The sequence below is a fragment of the Ctenopharyngodon idella genome, chromosome 22 (genome assembly GCF_019924925.1).
Source record: "Ctenopharyngodon idella isolate HZGC_01 chromosome 22, HZGC01, whole genome shotgun sequence".
NCBI classification, from domain to species: Eukaryota; Metazoa; Chordata; class Actinopteri; order Cypriniformes; family Xenocyprididae; genus Ctenopharyngodon; species Ctenopharyngodon idella.
Window position 1 is genome coordinate 10,054,512 of NC_067241.1, and position 21,809 is coordinate 10,076,320.

The 21,809-nt window shown below is 36.2% G+C and overlaps 1 protein-coding gene across 1 annotated transcript in view; it reads right to left on the reverse strand.

Moving 5' to 3' along the window:
* plxna2 (plexin A2) overlaps positions 1-21,809 on the reverse strand; it is a 221,716-nt gene that overhangs the window by 54,673 nt on the left and 145,234 nt on the right. Inside the window, exons 11-15 of the mRNA XM_051879828.1 lie at positions 20,366-20,462; positions 19,763-19,962; positions 11,588-11,739; positions 5,921-6,038; positions 177-313 (exon numbers count right to left, since the gene is read on the reverse strand). Of these exons, the coding sequence (XP_051735788.1) occupies positions 177-313; positions 5,921-6,038; positions 11,588-11,739; positions 19,763-19,962; positions 20,366-20,462 (704 nt within the window). The remainder of the gene's footprint in view (positions 1-176; positions 314-5,920; positions 6,039-11,587; positions 11,740-19,762; positions 19,963-20,365; positions 20,463-21,809) is intronic.

Below are 21,809 nucleotides of genomic sequence, written 5' to 3' on the forward strand. Positions count from 1 at the left end.
GTAAAAAGTTTACAGAAAGTTAAGATATGCAACAACTCCAAGTTCAGACTACCTCTTCTCACATGTGTATATATATATATATATATATATATATATATATATATATATATATATATATATTTTTTTTTTTTTTATGCTAGGGATAACAGGATACCAAAAAAAAAAAAAATTCTTACTCGTAAAACTCGCAGGTCTGGTTCCCAAAAAGCACAGTGACTCTGCTGCCCGCCCCCAGGTTTTCCCCCATTATGGTCACTTTAGTTCCTCCAGACTCTGGACCTCGACTGGGGGACAAACCCGTGACTGATGGCATCTGCAAAGACAGAAAGAGAAGACAGGTAAGAAACAAGAAATCAAGCAAGAGATAAAGTAGGCTTTACTTCAAAATAAAGCTGCAATGTATAACTGTTTACATTTTGTTATTAAATTATTTTGGTAACTTTATTTTACAGTGTCCCTGCTACACATCTTACATGTACTTACTATAGTAATAACTGTAAATTATGCATAATTATAAACAATTAACCCTAAACCAAACCCTAATCCTAAACATAATTATATAGTAAGTACATTTTGTTATTACTCAGTACTTATATGTATAATTATACTGTAACAAGGGCACCTTAAAATAAAGTGTAACCTTTTTATTTTATTTACATTTACATACACAGCCATGGAAAAGTTTGGGGTGGGGTGAAATATTATTGCAATTTAAAAGAAATGTTTTCAATTTAAATATATTTTAAAATACAATTTATTCCTGCGATGGCAAAAATATTCTTCTTATTAAATGTTTCCTATTATTATAAATGTTGAAAACAGTTGTGCTGCTTAATATTTTTGTGGAGATCATGATTTCAGGATTCTTTAACGAATAGAAAGTTTAAAAGAACAGTATTTATTTGAAATAGATTTTTTTTTTTTTTTTTGTAAAAATGTGTCTTTACTGTCAGTCACTTTTGATAAATTAATACTTGATCAAATATGCTTTATTTTTCACTCACTCACTCACTCACTCACTCACTCACTCACTCACTCACTCAATCAATCACTCATTCAATCAATCAATCACTCAATCACTCTCTCACTCAATAACTCATTCACTCATTCAATCGCTCAATCATTCGCTCACTCAATCACTCACTCACTTAATCAATCACTCAATCACTTACTCACTCACTCAATCACTCTCAATCACTCACTCAATTACTTAATCAATCACTCATTCAATCACTCACTCAATCACTCACTTAATCAATCACTCACTCACTTAATCAATCACTCACTCACTTAATCAATCACTCAATCACTCACTCAAACAAACAAACAAACACTCACTCACTCACTCAATCACTCAATTAATTAATCACTCAATCACTCATTCAATCACTCACTCAATCACTAACTCAATCACTCACTCAATCAATCACTCACTCACTTAATCAATCACTCAATCAATCAATCAATCACTTAATCACTCACTCACTTAATCAATCACTCAATCAATCAATCAATCAATCAATCAATCACTTAATCACTCACTCACTCAATCAATCAATCACTCAATCACTCAATCACTAACTCAATCACTCAATCAATCAATCAATCAATCACTCAATCACTTAATCAATCACTCAATCACTCACTCACTCAATCACTCTCTCACACAATCACTTAATCACTCACTCAATCACTCAATCACTAACTCAATCACTCACTTAATCAATCACTCACTCAATCAATCAATCAATCAATCACTCACTCAATCACTCATTCAATCACTCACTCACTCAATCAATCACTAACTCAATCACTCAATCACTCACTTAATCACTCACTCACTCAATCAATCAATCAATCAATCACTCAATCACTCACTCAATCACTCTCACTCACTCACTCAATCACTCACTCAATCACTCACTCAGTCAATCATTCAATCAATCAATCAATCATTCACTCACTCACTCACTCAATCAATCACTCAATCAATCATTCACTCACTCACTCACTCACTCACTCACTCATTCACTCACTCCATCACTCACTCAATCACTCACTCACTCACTCAATCACTCAATCAATCAGTCAGTCACTCAACCACTCACTCACTCAATCAATTACTAACTCAATCACTCAATCACTCACTTAATCACTCAATCAATCAATCAATCAATCAATCAATCAATCAATCAATCAATCACTCAATCACTCACTCAATCAATCAATCAATCAATCACTCAATCACTCAATCACTCAATCAATCACTCACTCACTCAATCACTCAATCACTCACTCAATCACTCACTCACTCACTCACTCAATCACTCACTCACTCAATCAATCACTCACTCACTCACTCACTCACTCAATCAATCACTCATTCAATCAATCAATCACTCAATCACTCTCTCACTCAATAACTCATTCACTCATTCAATCGCTCAATCATTCGCTCACTCAATCACTCACTCACTTAATCAATCACTCAATCACTTACTCACTCACTCAATCACTCTCAATCACTCACTCAATCACTTAATCAATCACTCATTCAATCACTCACTCAATCACTCACTTAATCAGTCACTCACTCACTTAATCAATCACTCACTCACTTAATCAATCACTCACTCACTCACTCACTCAAACAAACAAACAAACACTCACTCACTCACTCACTCAATCACTCAATTAATTAATCACTCAATCACTCATTCAATCACTCACTCAATCACTAACTCAATCACTCACTCAATCAATCACTCACTCACTTAATCAATCACTCAATCAATCAATCAATCAATCACTTAATCACTCACTCACTTAATCAATCACTCAATCAATCAATCAATCAATCACTTAATCACTCACTCACTCAATCAATCAATCACTCAATCACTCAATCACTAACTCAATCACTCAATCAATCAATCAATCAATCACTCAATCACTTAATCAATCACTCAATCACTCACTCACTCAATCACTCTCTCACACAATCACTTAATCACTCACTCAATCACTCAATCACTAACTCAATCACTCACTTAATCAATCACTCACTCAATCAATCAATCAATCAATCACTCACTCAATCACTCATTCAATCACTCACTCACTCAATCAATCACTAACTCAATCACTCAATCACTCACTTAATCACTCACTCACTCAATCAATCAATCAATCAATCACTCAATCACTCACTCAATCACTCTCACTCACTCACTCACTCACTCACTCAATCACTCACTCAATCACTCACTCAATCACTCACTCAGTCAATCATTCAATCAATCAATCAATCATTCACTCACTCACTCACTCAATCAATCACTCAATCAATCATTTACTCACTCACTCACTCACTCACTCATTCACTCACTCCATCACTCACTCAATCACTCACTCACTCACTCACTCACTCAATCACTCAATCACTCAATCAATCAGTCAGTCACTCAACCACTCACTCACTCAATCAATTACTAACTCAATCACTCAATCACTCACTTAATCACTCAATCAATCAATCAATCAATCAATCAATCAATCAATCACTCAATCACTCACTCAATCAATCAATCAATCACTCAATCACTCAATCACTCAATCACTCAATCAATCACTCACTCACTCAATCAATCACTCACTCACTCAATCACTCACTCACTCACTCAATCACTCACTCACTCAATCAATCACTCACTCACTCACTCACTCAATCATTCAACCATTCACTCACTCAATCACTCACTCACTCTCACTCACTTAATCAATCAATCAATCAATCAATCAATCAATCAATCAATCACTCAGTATGTACATACATACAAACATACGTACATAAATATATTTAATGCCGCTAGTGGCAAAGAAATGACACAGCCCATCTTTCTTAATCAGCTGAAGACGATCATATTTTGAATCTAAAACTGCATAGATGTGGGTGGCTGTTCCACAAAAGACAGCTACGTTTGTAAATAACTGTCCTTCATGAGTCTCATTCGCCTTCTGCTCATCTCACAAATAAAGAGCGAACGCTACAAAGAAATGCCATTTCCAGTCTTGTCTGAGTGATGCGAGCTCATGAAAAGCATGTCTGAGGATAAATAAAAGGCTTTTAAAATGTTGTACATAAACTCTCTAGTTCCCAGTTCTCTTCCTTTATTGTACACAGGGACTGAAAATAGCAGATGGAGAAACAGAAACAGACAGCTCTGTGTCTTAAGAAAGCACATGAAATGGCTGGTGGCCGACTTCACACGTGCATGGACTAAAAAATGAATTAACACCAATTTCGGTCTTGCCTCTCATTGTTCTACAACTGGTGGGCTGCTTGGGGACTCCATGTTGTCCGACAACATTTGGCAGAGCGTTTGAGATAACACGCTGCTTTTATATTTGACTGCAATATGAAAGGCGTGCAAGACGCACGCACACACAACAGGCATAAACACATACAGGAAGTGGCTGAAGCGCATGTTGTAATATAAACAACTCCCCTAATTAGCAGAGGCCGTTAATTGTAGTGGTATGGATAATTGTTTGCCTTAGTGTGCGTGTGAATGCTGGAGTTGATTATCTATTAACCCCAGGCCGGCGGTTGGGTGTTTGAGACAGGTGCGCAGGAGTTCCCACAGGTGCTTTTCTGCGACGAGACAACATGGCAACCATCCTTCCTTTGATTCGCTTAATGGCTTTTATTGTCTCCATGTTCAATGTGCGCTCCCTGTGGTGTTTCGTGTTCATAATCACTCAATATTTTAATAACCGAAAACAAGTTCTATTATGCTGACGAGAGCTTCGCTTCTTAACGGAGGAAGCAGGGCTGCTGTTTTACCAATAATAATGACACACACAGCGGCAATCTGTAAATTAGCTAGTTTTTACAGCTTATCTAGAGTCTTTTGTGCTTGATGAGTGCATTAGTTCAATAAACACGCTTTTCTTTTAATGTCTTGGCAAATACATGTGTAAATAATGTTATTATCCACTAATTCACAACATCATTTAAGAATCTACTGAAAATGCACAAAAAAACTACTTTAAAAAGGACAAAATAACACAATTAGCTGATAAAAATGCCAAGCAAGCCATAAAAAGGTTAATTTATTGACCTTATGGCTTTTAATGACTCTAAATTTGCATGGAGAGACAGTTTCAACACATTAATGGAGTGATTTCCTAGATAACTGCCTGGACAGGCAGAAACTACAAATATGTAAATATATAAATATAACATGCAAATATAATACTGTTTTTGTTCTAGATTTTTTTTGCACTAACAAAAAAGTAGCAAAGAGTACCAGGGTACTAATAGACTTTAAGGACATGTTCTATTATAGTACCATTATATTCTTCAAAGGAGTTTTCAAACTGGTGGTAAAAATTTGGGAAATAAAGTAATTATGTGTAGTGCAATATTTTTTTTAACACATTTACTCAGTATTTGGCAATATTACCATTTCACTTTTTTATTCTGCTTTAAAAAATAAAAAGTAGAACTATGAGATTTATTGCAAATCTGTGTTTAGTTTTGTGAGGAAAAATATTAAGTATTATATAACTAGCATATTTAGCTCAAATGGAGGACTAATGAGAGATATACATTTTTGTAAGGCCACATGAATCGGTGCAGAAGAAAGTCTTTGTTCCTAAAGCGTAGCTATTTGAACAGCTGAAGTACAGTATGTTAAGATCTGAGTCACTTCCTCTGATTTGACATTTTCGCTGAAGCTCTTCTGAGAACAAAGCAATCTCAGCAAGGTTCACCTGTCCAAAGGCATAACATCATGTGACCCGTGAGTTATCTTCAATGGACCAACTAAAGCCCAGTTTAATAAAACCAAAACAATGGCCAGTTTCACCACTACCTCACTGCATTATTTAGATGTAGCAGAGCTTAAGGTCTTACCACAAAGGAATAGAGCTGAGAAGAGCGGGTCTGGAGCTCCGGTTTACACTCCCCTACACACAAATGGACAGGGCCGGGCTTACTGTCCTTAGGAGTTGCATCCATCTCACAAACAATCCTGAGAAAGAAGAAATATACTATGTTACATTACATTTTAATCTTGGCTTGAATGAAAGTCACCTAAATGAATGGCTATCACCATTATCACCCCTTCATAGCTTCTGTACAAACAGATCCCTGTTCCTATGATTACAAAGCTTCTGGACTTCATCCAGACTAAGGAACCAAAGCATTGGAAGTCATCTCCAGTCCTGCTGAGTGATCAGTATGCATCTCTCCCTCTCTCTCCATTGATTTCCTCTTGATCTGAATGTAATTTTTGCTTTGATTGCTTTAGCGCACACATTCCATTAGCTGAATTGACAAGACCGCCCTAAGGGAGTGCCAATGCGTAGAACACACCACACTTTGTAGCATCAAAACCATATGTTTCTGCAAGTTCTGCATTGCATTTGGGTGTTTCTACAACTATAAGCACTTTTTGGAAATAAACTCTCTTAAACCACAACTTTCACACTGGTTTATTTAATTTATCCACTACCATAGTTGTCCACTAGTGGATATACATACATCACAGGAGAATTCTCACATTTCCACCACATCTTAAATTATATATTGTGTTAAACGGCATTCTGTGATAGAAATTATGGTGAGGGAAAGAACATTTAAAAAAATTTTTTTTGGGAATAAAATAGCAGACTCTTTTGGCTTACTACTAGGCTAATTTCATAGCTAGCATTTTATGTATCCTTAAAATACACAATTCTATTTTCACACTTTTTGCATAATTGGACAAAACTACAGCTTGGAAATGAGAAACAAAAATATTCTGCTCACAAGTGATATTTACCTTTTCTTTGTTTTCTACACACATCGCAAGTCTCTTATTTCATCTCAAACTCTTCATTGACACTGTTGTCATCTTGGAATCCAAGTACACCAACAGCTATTGGAGCAAAATAGTTTGGTATGGTGGAAATGACAACTAATGGAGCTATTGGAACATTTTTCATTGTTTTTAAATTATTGAAATAAATATTAAAGGGAAATTTCACCCAAAAATGTCATCTTTTGTCATCATTTACTCACTATCATGTTGTTCCAAACGTTTGAGTTTCTTTCTTCTGTTGAACATAAAAAGAAGATATTTTAAAGAATGTTGGTAACCAGACAGTTGACGATAGCCATTGACTTCCATAGTATTTTTTTCCTATTATGGAAATCAATGGCTACCGTCAACTGTCTGGTCTCCAACATTCTTTAAAACAGAAACTTATACAGGTTTGGAACAACTTGAGGATAAGTGATGACAAAAGTGTCATTTTTGGGTGAACTATCCCTTTAAAATGTTTTTTTTTTTTTTACTCTTTAGGGCTTTTCACACTGCGCTTAACCCCAGGTTATCGTTGTTCTGGGTAAAGGAGCGTTTCACACTTGTAATTTAGATGCAGGGTTAGCACTGCTTTTTACCCAGGGTAATGAAACCCTGTTAGCACCACTTTTGCGGTGTTAACTCTGCATTGCGGTGCCAAACTTGTACAGTGTGAAACGATGCAGTGTTAGAATGTTACAACTAAATGCTTAGCAACCGACAACCAATCGCATGCCTTATATTCACGCGCTTTGGGCAGTCATGGAAAAAGTCGTTTCTGCGGCAATGAAAACGCGACAATTGGAGTGAAGAAGAGACCATCATTCTTACCTTTATAGTTTGAAAAGTTCTCTCAGAAAAAAACTTGATATCACAGTCAGCAATGTGTAATATGAAGACGCGCAATGCTAGAGCCTTCATGTAAACAGGTCATGTGCTGTGTTTGTCCAGTCAGTGACACTAACATCACAAATATGCAGATAAAGACTTTATCCTGGGGTTTAGGAATGTGCATTGTGAAACGGTAGCTTATGAATACCCAGGATTAACTGTTAACCCCGGGTATAATATAAGCAGTGTGAAACGTGAATAAAGATAACCCAGGATTTTGTTTACCAGGGGTTTAGAATGAACCAGGGTTAACTATTTTAAGTGTGAAAAGCCCTTTTGTTTAGATTATCACAGTTTTAATTAATTTTTCAAATATATATAATAAAATATAAAAACTATAAAATAAAAGATATGGGACAAGGATGCAACAATTAAGTCTATACATAAAAGCCTTTTTAAAAGTAGCAAATATAAATGAATAACACGTTTTAATAAAAATATCAACCCCTGACATTAAAGTGCCTGAAGTTGAAGAAACACCCAAATACGGTAACCCATATAAGCCAGTGACGCCCAGCACAAATCAATACAGCGTTATCATGCACTCTGATCAGGGAGCAGGTCAATGTTGCTACATCATGCGGGCTGATCAGGTATCAGCGTCACGGACGGGTGGCCAGATCAAATGACAAAAAAAAAAAAAACACAGAGCCCACTGGCTGGCCCTCAAATGAAGTAAATATGAAACCGACATGAGAATTCAAATCTGAGTTGAAAGTGCGGGGGCGCAGCAATCGATGTTTGGTTGATATCGAGTGTTCGCATCATCAGGGATGACTGTCGGAACGCATGCAGTGCAGTCTGCGTGATTGTGGGTGTGATGTGGCATCCTGCGGTGAGTCTGACAGGCTCGGCAGACAGCGTTCGCAGCTGTTCGCAGCACACATTATGCCCTCTCAATCACAATGAGTGGAGGACTTTCACTTCTAAGGCAATTAAAGTTTGGAAGCAAGTTTGGATCATTGCAGCTTGCGTGGTGCAAGTTTGGCTTGTGAGCTTTGGAAATTAGCTGATAAATGCTGTTACTAAAACATTTTGTGGATGAAAAAGCACCTTTGATAGCTATTCAAAAGTAGCCATGTAATACAAGTTGGTGCATATTCGCATGACATAAAGCTATAATTGTCATATGATGCTCTTGATCTTTCTACTATTTCCTATCCTCTTTTAATGCCCTATATTAATGGCAAATAATCTACAGGTGTCTTAATGTTTACAACTTTTGTACAAAATGAACAGACAGAACTGTTGAAATACAGATATGCGGCTTTCTGTTTCCGTCTGCGGGTTTGATGGGGTCCAATGGCGCATTCTCCATTTCCTCATGACACCCCTTCGCCGCACCATACAAATGAATCCACTCCCACTCGGCTCGGCTTCGTCCCGCTCGGATTAAACTGCTGTCAGAAGAGAGAAGGGCTGACAAATCTCCCTCCTACAGCCGGCAGCACGCCGCGCATTTCAATTACCGCACGTTCCCCCCTCGCTCCGTCTGTCCCCGCCTCAGCGGCAGAGAGAAGCACTGTGGAGACATACTCCACCTGAACGCAGACACTATGCGCTATTTATATCCCCTTACAACATGATGGCGTAAATGTTTGAAAGCCAAACGTTCAGAAATCCTGTCTACGCTAAGGTCAGGGAGAGTTTTAAAGGGTTAGTTCACTCAAAAATGAAAATTATGTCATTTATTACTCACCCTCATGTCGTTCTACACCCGTAAGACCTTTGTTCATCTTCGGAACACAAATTAAGATATTTTTTATGAAATCCGATGGCTCAGTGAGGCCTCCATTGACACCAAGATATTATACACTTTCAAATGCCCAGAAAGGTACTAAAGACATATTTAAAACAGTTCATGTGAGTATAGCGGTTCTACCTTAATAGTATAAAGCAACAAGAATACTTATTGTGCACTAAAAAAACAAAATAATGACTTTTTAACAATATCTAGTGATGGCCGATTTCAAAACACTGCTTTGAAGCTTTTTAAATCTTTTGTTTCGAATAAGTGGTTCGGATTGTGTGTCAAACTGCCAAACTGCTGAAATCACATGACATTGGTGCTCCGAACCACTGATTCAAAACAAAAGATTCATAAAGCTTTGAAGCAGTGTTTTCTCGTCGCTTTATAATATTAAGGTTGAACCACTGTAGTCACATGAACTGTTTTAAATATGTCTTTAGTACCTTTCTGGGCATTGAAAGTGTTAATTGTCTTGCTGGCAATAGAGGCCTCACTGAGCCATCGGATTTCATCAAAAATATTTTAATTTGTGTTCCGAAGATGAACGAAGGTCTTACGGGTGTGGAACGACATGAGGGTGAGTAATAAATAACATTATTTTCATTTTTGGGTAAACTAACCCTTTAATGCCAGTTGGATTGTACATGTTAACCTTTACTCCCCTTGGGTTTTAATACTATGATTGTATAAAAATTAAATTGTTAAATTTGTATTTGACTAATTTTGGGTACTTGAGTGTTTTTTCTTGGTTATTGAGCCTACATAAGTTGTTTTGTCCAGTAGGGAACCTGTGAGCTACCCTTTTTGTTTTAGGGTTGTTACAATATCATTGTATTCTATAAAACTGGACATGGTGCATAGTGCTGTATATTTCTAGCAAGGATAAAAATGGGTGGATACAGTGATAGTGTCCTAGTAACACAGTGCTCACAATTACGCTTCAGTTCTGAGATGTACTGTTGACCGAAAGACAGAAGAGTGAGGACAGAGAGAAAAACAGATAAGCAGAAATGCAAGTTTAATATTGTGTAAAGAAAAACAAAGAGTACTATATACATCCCTTCTGATTTAAAGATGATTTTTTCAATGTTAATATACTTTCTAACATACTACCACGGTTTAATATGCAGAGACAACGACAACTAAATCATTTGTAGGTTGAGTTCTTCAAAGTGTAAACACCGTGACACTTTAAAAACATCACTGTTTGTTTAAGAATTCCGACCAGCCTGACACAGCAACAGCTCAACCAATGGCGTGAGATTGGGGTGGGGCTATCTGTTTGTCTGACCAATCAAAGATGAGGACAAGTTCAGGGAAACATGTTTGAAAACATTTTTGCAATATTGTGATGCTAGTGGGAAGAAATTACACATTTCACCATTTAACCCTTTTTTTTTTTTTTTTTTTTAATCAAATGGTTGACGAAAAAAGCTGAGTACAGACATTTTCTGCATGTCCTAGCAAAAACTACTGCTACAAATCATCACATTTCAGCACTTCTAGCCCAATTTTCCACCAGGAGGTATGATATTAATGACAAAATCCTGGCTTAAGGATATTTACAGATAGGGTTAATGACACAATCACAAGGGAAAACAACACAAACAGATGCTGAAGAATGGGACCTACTCCAGGCAAAGATCAACCCAGGTCTGTTTGGACTCTAATTAGGGCTTGTTTCTGCTTCACAAGAGCCCTGGTCACTGCTGACAACCAGCCCTTCAGATAGAAATGTTTTCCTGCTGTTGTTAAGATGTTTCTGTCAGATAAGTCAAACTCAATAGAGCATAAAGGAGAGGGCTGTGACCAACCCTGCTTTTTAAACTTAGTCCTGATTGGTCGCTTAAAGCTTGTGACATCAAAGCCACGTTCACTGGATCCTGTATGTGTTTAATGGACTCATCCCGCTGTGCTTTAAAGTGAACCGGATGAAAACCCAATGTTTTTTTCTTCTCATGAAACAGCTTCTCAGTATGTGTAATGTAGGACATTATCTTTTCCAACTCCTGCTATTTTAAGACAGATTAAAGATAAGCTAAACCAGTTTCGCAGCATGAATTCATTGGAGTTTTACAGCTCCGTAGTCACTCACTGTTCAGCGATGATGTAGCCGTTCTCCTGCGGGGTGCATTGGACTCCTGCTATCTGCACATTGTTGACCATGTCTGAGAAGGACAGGCCCAGGTTCACACCACGGATGGTCACTCTGGTGCCCCCTTCTGGTGGTCCTGCCACTGGGGTTACCTAAAAACAAGAGAGGTAGACTCAGTAATTGATTCAGTGATTGATTGATTCAGTGAATAATTCAGTAAATATTTTTGTAAAAGCTTGAATATATTTGTAATCAATTTAAAATATATTATACATTATCATTCAAAAGTTTAGGGTCGGTAAGATTTTTTAATGTTTTTGAAAAAAGTCTCTTATGCTCACTAAGTCTGCATTTATTGGATCAAAAAATATAGTAAAATAGTAATATTGTGAAATACTACAATTAAAAGAACTGTTTTCTATTTTATTATATTTTAAAGTGTAACTTATTTCTGTGATGTCAAAGCTGTATTACTCTAGCCTTCAGTGTCACATGATCCTTCAGAAATCACTCTAATTTGCTGATTTGGTGCACACAAAAAACTTTCTTTTTATTATCGATGTTAAAACCAGTTGTGTTGTTTAATATTTTTGTGGAAACCATGATGCATTTTTTCAGCATTCCGAATAGAAAGTTCAACCGCATTATTTGAAATAGAAATCATGTATTTACTGTCATTTTTTATCAATTTAATGCATCCTTGCTGAATACAAGTATTCATTTCTTACTGACCCCTTTTGAATGCTAGTGTATATATTATATTATTTTAAACAACATTTGACCCCAATGACTTTTATTAATACATTTTTTCAAAATATCTTTTCTGTTCCCTAAAGAAAGCCATACAAGTTTACAATGACATAAGAGTTAGTAAATGATTACATAATTTTCATTTTTGGGTGAACTATCCCTTTAAACCTTGGACATTTGAAATATCTGATGACAGAAACTGGTCTGCAAATGAACCTTTTAAAAGGTTTCCTTTTAATGATAATAGTTCCTTGCATTGTGTTTCACTTTAATAGCACAGAATTAGATATCAGTAAAACTCATTGTGACAACTTCCTAACCTATTAAAGTTGCATAGTACATTAAAATTCTCCAGTCAAGACTGCAGTAGATCTGCATGCTGTTGCCACAGGCAATAAATCTAACACGAGGCCATTTTAGCCCTCGGAGCAGCCCACCCTCTCATAAAATACAATATGGCCACTCAGCGTGACCTTGGCTCTTGGTGCCAAAAAGCCTTCTGTGCTGTTAAAGCCCAAGAGAAGCTCAGTCCTGGACCCTCTCCAGATCCAAATATCACTGAGAGAGATAGACAGAGAGAGAGAGAGAGAGAGAGAGAGAGAGGGCGACACACAGACCAGAAAGCCACATGCACAGTATAGCCACTACATACACAATCAATAAACCATTTGTGTGCAGTCATGTGGAAGTAAAACTAACATGATCAAAGTAAGAGCATCTTCTAAATGTGCCTGTTTACTGATCTAAGACCAGTGTGTTGAGGGAAGTGAACTAGATCCTGCAGTCGCTCAACGGGAGCAGTGTATCAATGGGAATTTAGTGAGCATTAATTGGTTAGGATGTAAATAAGTGCGTCACTAGTGAACCTTAGGGTGGAAGTATATGAATCTTTTATTGCTTCTTAGGAACACAGGACTGGAACCGAAAACATCCGTAAACAAGGGCGGAAAGAGAGAATGGAATGCTAAATATATTCATATCGGTCCAAGTCAGCATCAGACTGACTATCTAAGACAAACTAACTACAGAAACTAAACTGTTGAAATAATGCATGAAATATCATAACACATACTGTTTTTAACAAAAGCCAGTATTTATGCACTATAAAGTATGACCATTTATGCATGAAATACTAAGAATGCAGTAAAGTCTATACTGCATACTAGGTTTTTTTTTTAATGTTTTAAATACGTAACTTCACAATGTTTAATATAGCCTGTGAGGGGAAAAAACATATTTTTATGTATCTGTTATGTAAATAAATAATTAGCCATAAAAAATAAAACTGAAGGTTGATATCACTTCTGTTGCATACTGCACATTTGTACAAACTGAAGCCTGAGGTTTCGAAATACAAAAATAAAATAAATTAAAATAAAATAAATTTGTATAATAAGAATATTTATTATAAATATATTATTTCATAATACTTTATAAAACGAATTAAATCATATTAATAATATATAAAATTATATATATATATATATATATATATATATATATAAAACTCTATTCAGTTCCAAACATATATTTATGTCTACTTTACAGATTATATAGACATATCCTTACAGAATACACTAGAGCTGCTTTCATCTGTAGATAAAATCTCATCAGCTCATGTGATAATAGTCTGGGCGTCAGATTCCAGCTTCACCCCGAGCGTGATGCTGTTCTGACTGGCCATTACAGACATCAAATGGGCTTTATTCATGGAGCATAAATATCTCTCGCATTGACTCAATACTTCAAAGTCTCTTCCGCCCACTCTGAGGTGAAAGCGCTGCCTTGTTTGACCCAGCAGACGGCCTCCTTCGACGCACAGCTACTGGTTCCAGAGCTACAATTTGTGCCCGACTGCAATTTCACCCTCATTACAAGAGTGACTGTCTGGATTCCGGCCTCAGAATGAGAATGTGGACCTTTTGAGAAGATATTCAGAGTTCTCACGGGTTGTTTGGTTTTGAGTTATACAGACACATGCACACAGATACACTTCCAGCCACAGGCCAGTGTCATGTCTTGAGAGTGTTTCATGGACAAACAGGGAGTCTCTTCATTCTTAATGCATGCTTTTTAAAGCAGAAGCCCTGCCTGGATGCCCCTTACTCAACATGCACCAGGGCTTTGTGATCTCCTTGCAGGTAAAAACTGATGTTGTGTGCTGCAGATGGTTTGGAATGGGTCTTTCGGCAAGTAATGAAGATATGCTAATGCTTAACACCAGCACGTTCGAGTCTAACCGGGGATGAATTTCCTGTCCTCAGAGGGTTTTCACGCACTCAATTGCTGCGTATAATTAGGAAGCTGTAATGAAAGTGTGCAGCAGGAGGACGAAAGGTGTGATTTGTTACCGGGATTGGAGTCTTTTCAGCTGAGTCAAGCACGTCCCAAATTCACACTGAGACGCAATTTATGGGCTTGATAAAACTCAGCTTATGACTTGTTTCTTGCTGCATAAACTGCACACTAAACACTTTATTTGCTCTTAAATGTCCCATGGTTGGCTGCGATAAAGACTGAAAAGGGTGGAAAAAAGAAAAAAGGGCCTTGGTTTTGAACTTCGGCCAAGCAAGCGAGTGTTTAAGCAAGGAAAGAAAGAAACAAGGGACTTGAAAGTGGTGCATCCAGTTTAAAATTGGAGTTTGTGGTTGAGTGATTCGAGCTGAATGCTCTTCTGTAAATAGACATGTGACTTTGTGGAAAGGCCGTGTCGTACTAGACAAGCGTTGTAGCTCTGATGGGAGAGAAGGTTCTATCAGGCTCAATATCATTTATTTATGACCGTGGACAATCTCTCTCGCTGTCAGTGTCGGGGTGTGTGTACTTGTGTGTATGTGTATTTAGGCCGTTATTTCCTGAGGCTTTGGTTCATGTTTTGAAACAAATTCATGGCTTTTTGCAACTGCATTTCTAAGTGCCTTGAGACATTTACTGACCGGGTGATCTTGAATGTGTGTCTGTTTGTACAAAAAAACTATTAAACACATAAATTTAATAAAAAAAATATATATAAATTTTAAATAAAAAAAATGTATATATATGAGTCAATGACGAATAAGGTTTTTAAAAGTGTAAAAAAAAAAAATGGAGATATAATTAATTTTGAAGTTTTATTAAGTGTTAACAATGAGATTATGTGGTTTTCATCAATTAACACTGTTTTTGTCATTTTTTACAAGATGGACAAAATTTGTCACCAAAAAAGTCATTTGGTTTAACCAAAATTACGGTTTTACCGAATGACACTTCTGGTTATACTGAATGATGATATTTTCAAACAATGCTAAAATGCTGATAGCTAACTAGCAAAAGGACAATCAAACCTTTTATATTTAGTACACATTTTTAAAATATTACAACATTTTCCATGTTTTATAGCGGTTGAACCGAATGTGACCTGATGTTTTGGGACATGAGTATGAGCAAGTGAAAACATAAATTTTTCAAATAGTTAAGAGAGAGTTAGTTACTTTGCTTCATGACCATGTGGTCCTTTGCAGGTGTCTAAATGATGTCACATCCTGTCACATGATATTGACCGCATGACTTGATTCAAAATGGTCCCTTTATGTTGGTTACTCTAAATGACAAATGAAATTCATTTTTCCGGACATTCTTTCTCATAACAAAGCAACGACTTCTACACATAATTTTAATACCATTTTGCACTATGTTGATATATTATGTGATAAAATCATGCCAGAATAAAAAAAAAAAATACATTTATTACATTTTAAGATATTTTAATCACAAATGAAATAGCTGTATTGGCCTTTGGACGGTTAAACCGAATGACCTTTTGACACTTCAAAATCTTTAAAATACCTTTATATGTGCAAAATATAATTAATACCTTTTGGATTCAACAAAAGAGATCTGGTTGTATGGATGTCATATCTTTGTTTCTTATTATTAAGGCCTTTGGACAAAAAAATGACCCAACACATCAATGACCCATATATATAAAATAAATTAAAACAATTACAATTATTTTAATGTAGTCTAGTCTAAAACATATTTTGTATATTATGCTATATATTACATACATTTGTGACCCGTGCTGGCAAAATGAGTTGCGATTTTCAAAAATAAGTTATTATTATTTTCACACTCTCTATAAAAACCTTCAAAATGATGTATGATTTATAGGAATCTGACAAAAAATGACTGAGCTACACCTGTTTGAAGTCGATAGAGTCAGCAAAATCAATTTTGAGAAAAATCGAGGTTAAATTTTTTTTGAAGGTTCCAAAACAAAATCTGCTAGTAACCATATCTTAAAATCCCTGGTAATAACACCTAATTTGGCACACACCTCCTCAATATCAAATATCTATAGGAAAGTATATTTATTCAACATTTTTTTCAAAATTTTACTTCAACATTTTGAAGTATTATAATTCAATATGTGTATATCAGGATCGCATGCTGTCTGAGGCGTCTTTGTGCGCACACTTCAGGTCTGTCAGTCAGTGCGAGTAAGATCGATTTGTTTACATCAGCAAGAGTTTGAAAATCACATTTCATTGGGTCAGGCAAAAATTCGCTATGAATATTCACAAAGTTGGAATGCTGCGCTTTGAAAACGAAGTTGCTAAGGGGAAGTACGAGTGGTGAAGTGTGCAGAGAAAAACAGCATTTTTCCATGGACAAAGGAAAAGTACTCCTCTCAGAAAACATACAAATAAAGATACTTTTAGATGTTTAATTGCTATTTGAAGCATTTGGATCACTAGATGAGGACTAATTTTTGTGAAAACCTCAAATTCGACCAAAATTGACATTGTTTTGCCTGTATCTCGTAATTAGCCCATGTGCATTCCGACTCATTTTGCCAGCACGGGTCACATTTATGTTTTACATTATGTATTTATATGTAATAAAAAAATCTTATAATAATCAATCACTTATAAACAAAACATCAATACTGATATAAAACTGAATTTAAAGTCCAAAGTCTGTGAAGCACGAACTGACACCAACCTTTCCGTGACTGAGCTACTAAGGAGAGGCTCAGAGACCATCTGAAGCAAAGAGCGACGTCAAGACCAGCTTCAAGTGCCTGACTTTCCTCCACATTCATTTGATGCTGAACCCTCGGCTTTCACTGAGGACTTAAGCCTCATTAATATTAATAAGTCTTTAGAGGAGGGATAGAGTGCTGCTTAATAGAAGCGTTAATCATTTATGACTGTCATTTTCTTGTAGGCAGATCTCGCTAATGTCTATGTATTTGCACAAATCAGCTTACGAATGTCTACATTCAGACAAAAACAGGAAAAATAACAACTAAATTAAGAACAAAAGATAATCACGGAAACGACTGATCTAGAGGACATTTTTACATTTATGTGCGTTAGTGAGACTGAAAGAAGAGAAAATGGAAATGAACAACTTGGAGAGAACAGATTAAAAATGGATGAATTAAAAATATTCATACTAATTTGCTTTGAAAGAATTGCTCCACTGGTTTGTAATGTGGTCTTGGAAAATGTGTGTTTGAAACACAAAATGCAGCCATTTTTTTGTTCCGTTTGGGGTTTTTAACCTTTAATTAGGGACACTATGGTACATACAAAATTGAGTGCTGTATTATAAGTCTGGTCTATAAGAACATGAACATAATACCATATTAATGTCTTCACATACTTTGTTATGATACTTGCATTGCAAAGCCATTAAAATAATCAATATTGATGAAGAGGGTCATTTAAATATAGTACTAGTGCATTACCTCTCAAATAAAAAAAATTAAATAAAATAAAAAGCAGTGCTATTTAGCAAAAAATACATAAATTACTAAGTTATCATTAATTAAAATAAATGTATTTTACTTGAAAGTATAACTTAAATTGTGCAACAAACATACACATACACATATACTCACATGCCAAAATACATATTCATACCTCCATGAACAGAAACAAAGGCCAAAGAAAAAGATGTGTATGCTTCAATACACTAATAATGCTATTTTTTAACACTTTCCTTCAACAAAACCGAAGCCATCCATCACATAGCTCTTAACCTTAATTTGCCCATTCATCCTAAATGAAAACAGACAACGGGAAGTCATAACCCTTACTTTTTAATTGGTTTGTGTGCACATGGGGCAACAGCTTGTGATATGCAGACTGCAAACAGCCACATGAATCAATGAGTTCCATGAATCAGGTACTTTAAACACTGGGCACTGGTGCGTTACCTAAACTAATTAAACACCATGTCTTCCCTCAGTCTCCCAGCAAACACACACACACAAACACACTCCTCTCACAGTATGCCATCAACATTCTAACATTGTGTTAATTACAAGAAAATGTGAGATATTGGCAGCTAGAGTGAGTATGACTGACGATGAGAGTGACAGAGAAGCTGAGACAGAGAGAGAGCAAGATATTACTCACGATACACACAGCTCACCTTTCTCTGAGAGTCTATGAATAGCAGCATCAATAAAGAGCTCAGTCAGACTACAGAGTAGAAATATGAGCTGACCGAGAGTCTCTGAGTGCGTGTGTGTGTGTGTTGATTTGTCTGAGTTATGAATCATGCTGAATATATATTAGATCTATTGGAGATGTACACTTTCAGCCTAAAAGCATCACCATTTTAAAAAAGGTATAAAAAAATAAAATGTACCAGTGAGGTTCATTCTTGTGTTACGCAGCACATTTGAGTTTCCGCAAGAGGTTTGTTCTCACGCGTCAAGCAGGTTCGGTTGAGATTCTGTTTATGTTCGCTGATCAATGTTTATATGTGAATAAAAGCCTGAATTAATTCTGTTCATCACATAAAGTGATCCAGTCTCTTCAGAAAATTTGAACTAAACCACTCAATTCATATGGATTACCATCTCTTTATGAACTTTTTGAAGCACCAAAGTGTCAGTTGCGTAGCTGTCTATGGAGGGACAGAAAGCTCTCTGATTTCATTAAAAAGTTCTTCATTTGAGTTCCGAAGATGAACGAAAGTCTTACGGGTTTGGAACGGCATAAGGGTGAGTAATTAATGACAGAATTTTTTTTTTTTTGGTGAACTAACCCTTTAATTTCTTTAAAAAAAAATCTTATTGACCTCAAACTTTTTAACTGTTGTTTACATATAGATGGATATACCAATATAAGTGTCCCATTGCATTGATGAAACTTGAAAAACATAAATAGAGATCTGCGTGCATCATATATGTTAAGAAAAATATATGTAATGCAAAATAGAACTATGCTGTTCTTGTATGTCTGGAACACTTCATTTTGATTGGTCAGTTTGGCAATCAGCAGTCAAATGACCAGCTGACTGTACATTAGCTTACCTATGCGTATTACGTATATTTCTGCCATGCATGACAAATTAAATCATGCATGACAGAAAAACAGATAGACACCTGATTGTTCTTGACTGTGAGTGAGTGTATATGTGACCCACCTCAGTGATTCGAGGGTTGGTGCACTTCACGTTTGTGCTGGCGAGGTGTAGCCAGCGGCTGGTGTAAGGGTTGGACATGGGACAGTGCTGGCGTAGGGTACAGCGGCCCTCCATACTGCACCAGCCACACTGGAACTTCCTCTCGGCCTTCAAACACACGCCACAGCTGTCCCTCTGAGCGCCACACTTATACAGATTCACTGTGGGATACAAGTGGAAATTACTGAAGGGTTTTTTGAATGAACGCTGCACTATTCTACAATACCCTATAATATGAGATTTAATTTGGTGTGAAAAAAAAAATGCTGTTACAAGTTTTCTGGAGACTTAGGTTGACCTATCTGACAGTTTAGGAGAGCTATTGATCATAAACATCCCAAGCTCAGCATAACCATGATGCTTGGGAAGTATTGCTGAGCATGAGAAAAGTACCTTCAGACTCTTATTTTTCTATAAACATGAAATGAATAATAATTAGTATGATCAATCACCTCAAGTACTATTTAAGGCAGAACTATTCTGGGAGAATTAGACAGGTTACAGCATACTTACATAGAGGTTTGGTTTAAAACACATCATTTTCATGGGTTATTAATGTATTACCTTTGATGTTCTCAGGATTGTCAATGATGAAATTTCCATTCCACACCACTGAGAAATCCACTGGCAGTTCACTAATTCTCATCCCTTCATACAGATACTGCAGAGAGATGGAGAGATGGGAAGAGGTTACAACATTTTCCTGACAGTGCAAATGCTGAGATAATGTAAAGTTTATGATTTTTTTTTTTTTTATTGGATTTTGTCTTCGCTGTGTCAATTATTGATTACAACATGCAGCCAAGAAGTGAATGAATAAATGGCAGAGTGTACAAGAAAGTGAAGCAAATAATATGAGAAAGAGAGATGGTTTGACTGTATTAGTGCTCTTATTGAGTTACTCCAGACTTGCATCATGATTCTGAGGAATAAGGAAGACTTTCAACACTCCTATTTTCTACAGCTTGGACACTGAGCTCCAGCTGCCTTCATCTCTACTTACAAAGTGTGTGTGTTCATTTGAAAGAGAATGACAAAAACTGTGAGAAAGGAGGAGGTAAAAAGGTAAAATATACCTTGGACACATCCATTCCACGATTATATCCGTTACACCATCACAAAGCAGGTAACCAGTGCTTAACTAGCTATAAACTGTGCTTTTCTGGATCTCAGCCTAGCTTTATTTATAGCTCAGATGATCTTAGTTACGTTTAATTTAAGTTTCAACTTTGTGTCAGAGGTTTTTCCTTAGGAGAAACAAATGAGGCAACTGTTGACATACAGTAAGAGTACAGAGTACAGATGTGAATAGAGTAGCTAAGATTATTTAGGTATTGAACGAATCCGATGAGAAATGTTTGAGCACAAATTGAGATCTCTGACTTAATATGGCAAATATGAGACATTGTTGAGATCTCTTCTAAAACTTAGAAGTTTTTCTCAGAGCTACAAATCTTGTAGTTATCATAGCTCAGATTATGTAATGTTGAAAAAAAAAAAATGATGAGAAATGCTTGAGATTATATAGAGAGCTCTAAATTTTGTTTGCATACTTTATATATTGGAAAATTTGAATAGTTTGAGATATTCAGACACCAAAGTTTTTCTCAAGATAAACCAAATCTGAGAATCAGGAGACTTAATGGGATAGTTCACCCGAAAATAAAAATTCTGTCATCATTTACTCACCCTCAAGTTGTTCCGAACCTGTATACATTTCTTTGTTCTGCTGAACACAAAGGCAGATATTTGGAAGAATGTTTGTAACCAAGCAGATCTCACTCCCCATTGACTACCATAGTATTTTTTTTCCTACAATGGTAGTCAATGGGGGGCGAGATCTGCTTGGTTCAAACATTCTTTGTGTTCAGCAGAACAAAGAAATGTATACAGGTTTGGAACAACTTGAGGGTGAGTAAATGATGACAGAATTTTCATTTTTGGGTGAACTATCCCTTTAAGCAAGTCTCAAATTTCTTTCAATGCAATCTCAATGCTGTCTAGGAGG